General features: G+C 31.6%; 2 protein-coding genes across 3 annotated transcripts; both read left to right on the top strand.

The window, feature by feature from the left end:
* Positions 1 to 400: 400 nt before the first annotated feature.
* Positions 401 to 3,187, top strand: LOC145036697 (NAD(P)-binding Rossmann-fold superfamily protein). Of its 2 annotated transcripts, none has more exons than XR_013678512.1 (11): positions 401 to 733; positions 901 to 941; positions 1,051 to 1,168; positions 1,258 to 1,405; positions 1,483 to 1,695; positions 1,837 to 1,971; positions 2,043 to 2,177; positions 2,269 to 2,484; positions 2,590 to 2,680; positions 2,786 to 2,843; positions 2,979 to 3,055. XR_013678512.1 is itself a non-coding variant. In XM_078985163.1 (11 exons), exons 1-11 carry the CDS (start codon positions 636 to 638, stop codon positions 3,096 to 3,098), a joined length of 1,407 nt encoding a protein of 468 aa, XP_078841289.1. In that variant the 5' UTR covers positions 403 to 635; the 3' UTR covers positions 3,099 to 3,187. The 2 variants fall into 2 exon arrangements, 1 of the variants encoding a protein (XP_078841289.1); XM_078985163.1 differs by having other exon boundaries at positions 403 to 733; positions 2,556 to 2,680; positions 2,979 to 3,187.
* A 1,435-nt stretch (positions 3,188 to 4,622) lies between these two features.
* LOC145036696 (DNA-directed RNA polymerases II and V subunit 6B-like) lies at positions 4,623 to 6,380 on the top strand. Its single transcript, XM_078985162.1, has 6 exons — positions 4,623 to 4,774; positions 5,469 to 5,502; positions 5,587 to 5,768; positions 5,862 to 5,913; positions 6,001 to 6,068; positions 6,151 to 6,380. Exons 1-6 carry the CDS (start codon positions 4,743 to 4,745, stop codon positions 6,218 to 6,220), a joined length of 438 nt encoding a protein of 145 aa, XP_078841288.1. The 5' UTR covers positions 4,623 to 4,742; the 3' UTR covers positions 6,221 to 6,380.
* Positions 6,381 to 11,215: the final 4,835 nt, after the last annotated feature.

Here is an 11,215-nt window from a genome sequence, read left to right as displayed (position 1 = left end):
GCGAAAAGTCAATTTAGAATTATCAAATATCATTTTATAGACTTTTAGCTCTTTAAAAAAGCCGAAAGTCCAAAAAAACATTTCGAAAAACATTCTCAAACATCCTAAAAGTAGACCTAACAATTTCAGACATGAATACACGAATTTGTGAGAGATACGACACGACACGAATATACGACACGAATACGTCTTAAAAATTGAGATAAAGCGTATTTCTCATTGTGTAATCGTATTGTGTCAAATTTATTGTTAACACGTTTTCATGATACGAATACACAAATTGTCAGGTCTACTTAAAAGGGTTAAAACGGGAGCAACATAGCATAAGTTTGGATAGAGGGACCAAGTTTGCAAGAAACCAACCTTGTGGCTTGTTAAGATGACCAAACATGTAATTTACCTCGGAATTTCTTTCTATCGAGCGGGATCGAACCCTAATCCCAAGTAGCTCTTCAGCTGGCTAACACGGTTACACCTACACGGCTACCCCCATACTCAATAGTCGACAAGAGCAGTTTGGGCTTCCCCTCAGATGCACAAATGTTGGACCCAAATCAGTGATCAGTTCAAAAACACCTTCCCACTTCCCCCGCACCATTCAAACCACTGCGAAAGAGAACAACAGCTGAGGAGAGATGCAGGAGAAAGCCAAGTGTCTGGCTTTGATCGGTGCCGGTGCTCTTTTGGGCTCCATTACTGCCACCGTAGCCGTTCTCAAGCTTCTTCCCACCAGGTATTTCTACTATGTTACTTCGACACCACCTGAGCAATAATATCTTCAATGCTCACCCCTTTCCCTCTTATAATCAGCAAAAGATAAGCGTAGTAAAGTACTGAAATTTCACACCAAAACAGCCGAGAAACTTAGGTTTGATTACTATTATTATATTTTTTTTGCAGAGAAGCTACGGTTAAACGCAGTAATGATGCCAATTCAAATGGTAATTTCATCTTCTTCTCCCTATTTGATCATGTGTCTCTACCAGCTAACAATCAATTGCCTTTATGTTCTTTCCACCTGCCGTTGACATTCCTACAATTGTTTCATAGGTAAATCAGTTTTTTCCGCTCCAGCTGCAGAAGGCAATGCTTCTCTAAAAGAGGAAACGTATAAGATGGACCCTGTAGACCTTTTGAAAGACGACATAGTTTCTGAACAGCTCACCAGGTACTTTTACCCACGCTATCTTCAACATCTTTCTTCAATCCCATCAATACGTGTATCAATAAACCCTAAACCCTAATTATTTTCATTAGGAATATCCAATTCTTCGGTTTTGATGCCCAACAAAAAGTGACAACATCTTATGTTGTAGTCATTGGCCTTGGAGGCGTAGGGAGTCATGCTGCATCAATGCTTTTAAGATCAGGAGTTGGCAGACTCCTCCTTGTTGACTTTGACCAGGTATCTTATATCCTTTACCTATGTTCATAACTTCATATATTTATTTACCACTTGGATTTACTTTATCACATCACAAGGTTTCACTTTCATCTTTGAATCGACATGCGGTTGCTACAAGAAAAGATGTTGGCACCCCAAAAGCATTATGCCTTAAGAAACACTTCTCATCAATTTATCCAGAATGCCACATAGATGCAAAGGTCCTCTTATATGATGCTTCCTCAGAAGAAGAAATTCTCTCTGGTGACCCTGATTTTGTTTTGGATTGTATTGATAACATTGATACAAAGGTACATCAAGTCTTTTTGTTACAAAAAGTCACAAACTTATACATATATGATATACAAATGTATCATACGTTGCTATGTACTCTGCTTCTGTAGTTGAATCACCAGTTGTGTTTTGCTTTGAACTCTTAACGTGTATGACAGGTGGCACTTCTTGCTGCATGTGTACGTAGAGGTTTAAAAGTTTTGTCTGCTACAGGAGCCGGAGCAAGAGCGGACCCCACAAGAATCCGTGTGGCTGATTTAAGAGAATCCACCAATGATCCACTTTCTAGATCAGTAATGTCTCTATTTTGTACAATTCTATATAATAAAATTGCTTGTGAATAAAACTTAAATCTATTTTGTAGGTTAGACAACGTTTAAGGAGAGATCATGGGATTGAAGGTGGGATTCCTGTAGTTTTCTCTTTGGAAAAACCAAAGGCAAAGTTGCTTCCTTTTAAAGGAGCTAATGGAGATGAAGAGAATCCTTCAGATTATCAAGTGAGGATATTTATTTAGTTATTCACTAAATGCCAAGTTTTTTTTTGTGTGAATTTGACATTTAAATCTGGAAACATTTACATGAGATTAGGTGGTGCCTGGATTTAGGGTTCGTATAATTCCTGTTTTGGGAACAATTCCAGCAATTTTTGGACAAATAATGGCATCATATGTTCTAACAAAACTAGCAGAATTTCAAGTCCAAATGGAACCCATTGTGAACTTTGACATGGATCATTACAGAGTGTTACATCAGCGCCTTATTGAGCATGAGGAGTTGATTTATGGCACATCTATTCAAGTTCAGGTATTACGAATACTTTTTTTACAAAACCAGTCCCCCACATCAAAAAACATTTTTTTTACAATGTATTGAAGGTGGATGTTGAAGAAGTGATGTATGTTGTTAAAGAATTATGGCATGGAAGAAGTGCAAGAGATGAAACTAGAAAAGAAGTTGGGCGTGGAATGTGGCGTTCTGTTAATGAATTGATGCTTGTGAGGTATGCTGAAGGGTATTTTGGACATTTTACAATTAGTAGAACACTTAAGTTACCTGTTTGCTCATTTTGAGTTGAAATGTGTGAGTTGATTTTTCATTGTGGCAGATGGGACAAGTCAAAGCCAGCATCTGCATCGAATCTAATCCTTCTAAAATTTACTGAGGTTTTCGTTTAACGCTATGTTAACTTAATATAGTAATTATTTGTGAATATTTTTTAAAAGAAGACTAAAATGTAATTACTATTGTTTAAAAGTGGGAATTGAGCTAATTTATGTTTTTGTGTACTGAAAAATTAGGCGGATGAACATGAATCAACAACACTTGAAGATGTAAAGGAGAATGAGCCAGAATTTTTCACAAGGGTAACATCCAGATTGAAACGAGCTGAATTGGACTATTATGAACAAATTATGTAGCAATAAATGACATTTATTTTTGTGATTTTGGTAGATGCCATTGTTGTATGGTTTATATGATAATGAATTTTTGAATGTAGTTTACATTAGGGATGGATTTAAGGTTCTATATATTTTAACTTAATCAACAAAAAGGGACATAAAGTAATATGCTAACTGGTAAGCTATATATGTGTTTTTATTGACTTAATGCGCGAAGAACAGCTTAATAAGCAAACTAGGGAGAGGGAATTTCCATTATTAAAAAAAAATCTCCTTTCGATTATTTTTAAGGGGAAGTTTACATAAAAAGCCACTATATATTTGTCATTTTTAATTTTTTATGTATTTCAGTTTCGTACATAAAAATCATCCAAGTATGATAATTTTTTCTATGTTGGCCACATTTGATCTGCTAAGTATAGTAAAGTGGTCACTATTCAAAATTGTCAAAGTGAAACCTTGACACTATATATTCCAATATTATTTGACAAAATTTTCTATCAGTTTAACATGCTATAACATGTCATAGCAAGTTAAGTGATTTTTATAAACTAAAATATAATTATTAAATCACATAAAACAACTAAAATATAGTGGCGTTTGCTAATTTTGTCCTTTTTACTATTGCTCGGAGGATTCAATATTTTTCTCAAATATTGATTTGGATATTAGGTGAAAGCTATTAACCAGGGATTTTGTGCCCAACTTATACATGTTTTACAAAATAATGTATATGTATTTGTAGTTGTTTAGGACTGATTTATTGACCTTTTTTTAGAATGGAATTATAACAACGGGCTGACCATCGATTTGTGATACTATAGAACAATTAAAATACAACGAATCATTTTAAATGGATGGAATTCAAATTATGTTGTTATTTTGTGTAAGATTATACATTATATAAATAGTTAGAGTCATATTCATACAATAATGTTTTTCAATTCTTTTTTCAATTTATGTAACTATGTAGTTCTTTTTGTTTTATTATAAAATCAAAATATACAACATTGTAGCAGGGAAACAATTACCTTGTGGTGTGACACCAACTAAGTGTTTCTTTATTGGACTATGTTTTTTTTTTTGCCAATTTGCAACAATATTTAACTTTTTTACAAAATTATGCATTAATATTTTTATTTTTATTTTCAAATTTATGCAAGTATCACGAATTATGTATTCATGTTTCACCGGATTAAAAAGATATACTTGTATAATATTACATCTTTTTACCCTCCGATGAAATCTTGTTGATATTTTGGTATAAAAACCACGTTATTCCATAAAATTCAGAAGAATTTGGAATGTTAATAACACCCATCTAATTCTTATCTAAAGCTAGCAATTGACTTTATGGTGTTATATGGCATCTCTATTTTAAAGATTTGAACAAATAAGATCAGGCAAACATTCTATAGGTGAATCATGGACGAAGTATGTAATTAGGAATACTTTAGGGACCTTTTGTTAACATATGGAGCAATAAAGGGTCTGTAATGTATATACTAACAACCACCTAGAAGCTTCCACAAGTATAAGCGGCAATCAGACGAGGGTTTTAGCACAAACCAGAAAGAAAGAAAAGAGGGAGAGTGAGCTAACAGGTGGGAAAAGGGCAATCATCGTTCGCTTGTTCTTCACGTTGAGTTTGAGCTTCTGAAAATGGCGGATGAAGATTATGAGATGGACGGAGCGTACGTTTATGCAGCCTTCTCTCCTTTTCAAATTCCATATAAGTTTCTTCGTGTTTATGTGTTTGCGTTCGTTTGTTTTTATGTCTGCATGTAGTTTCTTTTGTGTAAGTCATGTGTTTACTTTAAGATCTTCGAAATAACTTCAGTTTTGCTTACGATTACTGTAAATTTGCTGTTATTATATCGTTTTTTTGTTGATCAGTTTGTTATCGGTGTGTACTTCATCACATTCTTGATTCATGTTCTAGGGTTTGGATTCACCTAGTAATTAATGATTATTTTTGCTCCAATTGATTAGCTTTTTCAACACTGCAATTATCCTACAAGATGCATGTGGTAATGGTGTTGAGGCATCGAATCAGTGTATAGAGCGTAAACACAAACACCATGCCAAATTGGAGATGAGTTGGGAACACAAATCGCTCTTCATTGTACTATAGAGCCTTAAAAAACTGAATTCCATTGGTGTTTCCTTGTATTAAAGGAGTTTAAGATGTAATAATGATATAAAATCGGGCAATTCCATTGGTGTTTCCTTATATTATCAGCAGATTTTTCGTTTGTTTTACAATGAGATGCTCCAGAAATTGTCATGATCATAACAAAATGAGAACCAATTTATGAATTGTTGTTCAATGAAGTATCTATCGATTAATATACCATTTGACACATGAAGTTCTTGTTTTTTTTGTAGATATGATGATGAGCCATTGGAACCTGAGCCTGAAGTAAGAAAAACTGTTATAGTCTTACTTAGTGTCCTACATTGATACCCATGAAATAAGTTGAAATTTTTGATGGATAAATTGCAGGAAGGAGCAGAAGAAGAAGATGGTGAAGGAGAGAATAAAGACGATGAATTACCAGATCCTCTTTTAGCTGATAATGAAGACAAAGAAGATCAAGAACAAGTTGATCGACCTCGCAAAACATCAAAATATATGACAAAGTATGAAAGAGCAAGAATCTTGGGAACACGTGCTCTTCAAATCAGGTTTCCCTTTCTTTTCACCTTCTCCTTTTCTTCCTTTTTCTATTTGATTGATTTGCAGAGTTATGTAAACCATTAATAATTTTGTTTAAACAGCATGAATGCTCCTGTAATGGTTGAATTGGAGGGTGAGACTGACCCCCTTGAGGTGTGCATTTCTTGATGGATTTTCTTGTGTAGAAATCTTGTTGTTTTGTGTGATTAATTGATACTTATGTTTTTGTATGTGTGTTAGATTGCAATGAAGGAGCTTCGTGAGAAAAAGATACCTTTCACCATTCGTAGACACCTGCCAGATGGAAGGTAATGCTTTGTGTGTGTGTGTGTGTGTTTTGTCATTCGAAACAGAAGGACTAATGAGTTGATTGTGATAATTTTGTTGTAGTTATGAAGAGTGGGGAGTGGATGAGTTGATTGTGGAAGACTCTTGGAAGAGACAAGTTGGTGGTGACTAGAAGTCAAAAATTCCTTTCTGCAGTCAACTTAGTCAAAAATCTAGCAAGTATTTGTCTATATATGTTTTTGTGGTTGTGAAGATGTTGGAGAAGTAAACTGTTGTTGTTTGTCACATGGACATGGATTAATGGTAGTAATCTATGAATGTTGGTGATGTAACAGACTGTTTGACTGTGTTTGGTTTGCATTGGACTGAAAGTGGAACTGATGTGAACGCAAAATTTTGTCCCATTAAAAAATATGAGGATCAGGTGAGACAGAATCACAATATTTTGTCCTATCCAATTCTTGTGTATCAAGTGTCCAAAAAAAATGTTCAAAAGATGTGCTGCAATTTGTTTAATATAAAATCTTAGAGGTTTTTTATGAGCAAAAGTTAAAAGTTTTAATACAATGTAAAATTCAACGGAGTAAATGTTTGTCTAAAGCATAATCAAGTTCGAGTGATGTTGTACCCCTTGTATCTGGTTTTAGTTTTCAAATGAGTTACACAAAGATAGTTAAAGTAAGTTTAATTATTGGTTTTATCGGTTAATCAAATTTCGTTTTTAGTGGAATGTTGATTTCGTAATATTCATAATGCTAAGGTTGTCTACACAATTAGATTCAGGAATGTTCTTTGAATGTCAAAATAGGTACGATGAAGTTGATAGAATGCGTTTGATTAAGCATGATAAGTTCATAGAATGATGACGAATAAATGATGTTTGTGAACGAATGAACATTATGCTATCTAGATATTTAATTTTGTTTCCGAGTATTTGTGTATATATAAATTTATTTGTTTGTATAATAAATTTGTGTTTTTTATATGGAATGCACATCCAGTGTTTGCTATATATTCTTTTGTGTACGCTTAAAGATCTCTTTCTCTTTTTATATTATATCTTTTTGGTAATTGCTATCCTAACCAGCAATTTTTCAATATAGAGAATATAATAAATGATTATATATTATGTGTGATACTCATATATATATATATATATATATATATATATATATATATATATATATATATATATATATATATATATATATATATATATATATATATATATATATAATACTTTACATATATAAGTATGATTTTAATTTTAAAAATTGAAACAAATCAAAAATTGATAAGTAGATAATATTTATTTTAAAAATATTACAAATGATAAGTGTCAAAACTTATGAAAAATTGAAATGTGATAAAAAAAACTTCATTTATTAAGGAGGATATGTACGTATTTGTATGAATAAATGGAAAATTAGTATATTTTTTATTTGGGGCGAAGTTTGCTAAAAAGGAAAAGGACGAAGGGCCAAAGTGAAAGATTTGGAAGAAGCTAGAAGACGGGTGTTCAGGACGATCTGGTTTGGAGACGAAGTTTGCTAAGCGTGGAATTGTTGTCGGAAACCGGGGGAATTTCTTTAAGACCACACGGTATGGGTCATAACGAGAAAGGAAGATGCTGACATGGATGCCCACAATGCCGTCATAATCGGGGGAAGAATCCCCCCCCCCCCCCCCAACTCGTTGCATCTCGTCATGGCGAACCTCGTTGGCGTTGTGACGAATTGAAACGACAATTTTTTACAGGGGAACACCAACTTTTTGTTTTCTTTTCTTTTTCATTTTTTTTTCCTTTGGTGTTGCATCTTATTGCTCATTTCCTCACTTGGTGTCATAACATCACTTGCTTATGTGGTATGTGAGGTGGCACAACTTGGTATTGCACCTTGTTGCTCACACCCAATGCTCTAAGACAAATTACCTATTTGACAAAGTTGCAATATAATTTTTATGAGAAAATATATGATTTTTTTTTAACACAAATTAAAATTAGATGTTTAGACGGAGAAAATAACAAAATATAGTAATTTTTATGTTATTAGGCCCAAATATAATAAATTAATACCTTAGAAGGATATTTCTAACTGAAAAATGCACCAAGGAAAATATGTGTATTAAAGGAATACATCATTGAATAATAATAATAATAAATAAATAAACTATAATGGTGGTGGTGGTTGTCGTCTCCAGGTCCTGTAAGAGACAACAATACAGTTGTTATCTTCCATTTCTGACGAATGATAGGACCTCTCTATGTTCCCTAGTCCTACGTGTCATCGTAGAAGAAGCTTACAAAAACAAAATGGGAACAGGTAATCCGTCATCCCTTTATTCTTTGTTTATCCCCCTCCCCCATGATTTGACATTGTGAATAGGTAATCCGCCACCCCTATCCTTTGTTTATCCTCTCTCCCTCATGATTTGACATTTAACACACACACACACACACACACATATATATATATATATATATATATATATATATATATATATATATATATTAATAAATATTACTATAAATAAAACAATTATAAATAATTAATCAACGTTCAATTAAATTGTCAAACAATAATAATAATTATTATACATATTTAATCGTTAAAATTAGAACGATAATAATGATTATAAATATTTAGTCGTTCAAGTTTTAGAAAATAATAAACTATTATATACAAAAATAAATTTATAAAAACCTTCAAATAAATACAACAAATTAATAAAGATATATAAAATATAATTTATTTTTGTAGAACTAAAAATTGAAATAGTTAAAATGGTAATAATTATAAAAAAAACATATTATATATATATATATATATATATATATATATATATATATATATATATATATATATATATATATAAAAGAGAATAAAAAATAATTTTGATTTGACATAAAGTAAAAAGAAGAAAGAGAGAGGGTTGATTTAAAAGATCCCAAACAAAATTGTTTTGTAGGGTTTTTTTTTTGGTTGGTGTGAACAATTTTGGAACTAATAAACTATATTTAGTGTCACTTTTGACAAACATGGTTTGATTTTATTTGGTCATTGATATTTTTTAAAACATTCTAGATCAGTATGTTTGTAAATAATATGTTAAAAGAGATAATATATTAGGGTTTTTTTTGTTGGTGTGAACAATTTTGGAACTAATAAACTATGTTTAATGTCACTTTTGACAAACATGGTTTGATTTTTTTTGATCATTGATATTTTTTAAAACATTCTAGGTCACTATGTTTGTAAATAATATGTTAAAAGAGATAATATGTTTTTTTACTTGTTTATCGGTAAACTTCAATGTTTATTTAATATTAACTAATGGGTGGGCCCATGGAGAACCATGAGTCATCTTTGTGGCATTGAGATACGTTTTGTTTTATTTACAAATGATAACAATGATAAAAAGATGACAAACGAAGCCCAAAACAGAAGCACAAATCGATAGATAGAAAAGGGACAAAATGAAGGTAAAAAATGGTCACAGGGACTGAAAGTGAAAAATATTAAAACACATGTGGCCAATTTATAAAATATAAATAGTAAGACGAAAAAAGGGACAAAAAGAAGGCCAAAATTGTAAAAGGGACTTAAAATGACAAATATTAATAGATATGTGGCCAATCTCTAATTACAACATATCGGGGATTAAAATTGTCAAACTTACGAAAATATTGTGGCAAATGTTGAAACATACAAAATAATGGAACTTAAAGTGACAAATATTAAAAGACATGAGCCAATCTCTAATTACAACATGTCATGGACTAAATTATCAAACTATACAAAGTATTGTGGTAAAATCTTAAAACATATAAAATATGGACTAAAATTGTCAAATTATAAAAAGTATGATTGTAAAATCATAAAACATACAAAATATACTATTACCAATAACCATGTCTATTAATATAGTATAATAATAGTAATAGGCAAAAATATCGACCTCATGCTCCATATGGATTTATATATTTATTAAGTTTGAACAATATTAAAAAAATTAATAAATATGAAATCTTCTTCCAATACCTAAGGGTGTTGCTTGATAGTTGTTTACCGAGTCAAATCTGATTGAGCATGATTGAGTCAACACATTCTCTTATCAAACCCAAACTTTTATAAGACCCAATAAGAGACACATCAAATAAACTCGAATTAAAGTAGACATTTGGCATGAACTCACATGGACGATAATCACATTGGGTTTATTAATGTCGGCCCAAACAAAGGATGTTGCAGCCATTGAGAAGGTGGGTTCATTTTTTTTTTATTCAATAATTTTTATTGCAAGTTTGAACAATATTAAAAAAGTATGGTTTTAAAAAAGTATGGTTGTAAAATCATAAAACATACAAAATATATTATTACCAATGACCATGTCTATTAATATAGTATAATAATAATAATAGGCAAAAATATCGACCTCATGCTCCATATGGATTTATATATTTATTAAGTTTGAACAATATTAAAAAAAATTAATAAATATGAAATCTTCTTCCAATACCTAAGGGTGTTGCTTGATAGTTGTTTACCGAGTCAAATCTGATTGAGCTTGATTGAGTCAACACATTCTCTTATCAGATCCAAACTTTTATAAGATCCAATAAGAGACACATCAAACAACCCCGAATTAAAGTAGACATTTGGCATGAACTCATATGGACGATAATGACGTTGGGTTTATTAATGTCGGCCTAAACAAAGGATGTTGCAGCCATTGAGAAGGTGCGTTCAATTTTTTTTATTCAATAATTTTTATCGCAAGTATACATTTGATGTTTTCTCTTGAAAGTATGTCTTTATCAAGTTCATTTGTTTGGTTTGATTTCAAGGTTCTTCGTCTTCAACTTCATCTGTTGGGTTGTGCAAGAACATCTGCCTTCTCGGTGACGCTTCTTGGATGTGTGTAGTACAACTCCTTTTCTTCAAATTCTTTCAAGAAACCATCAGATAAAAATGTATCTACTAAATTAATCACCATTGAAGGGGTCTCTCATAAGCAGATAGTTTTTAAACAAAACCCTAAATGGTCTAATTAATGTTCATGGTGAAGATCTACCCAACACAACCATACAAACATATGTTTTTATAATTTCAATGTAGAAGAGTGTAATTTTGACTTTAAACGATCATTAAATTATCCAAAAACA

Source organism: Lactuca saligna, chromosome 3 (genome assembly GCF_052625555.1).
Source record: "Lactuca saligna cultivar CGN05327 chromosome 3, ASM5262555v1, whole genome shotgun sequence".
Taxonomy (NCBI): Eukaryota; Viridiplantae; Streptophyta; class Magnoliopsida; order Asterales; family Asteraceae; genus Lactuca; species Lactuca saligna.
The sequence above is the reverse complement of the archived record's forward strand: the minus strand, read 5'-3'. Positions and strand labels throughout refer to the sequence as shown.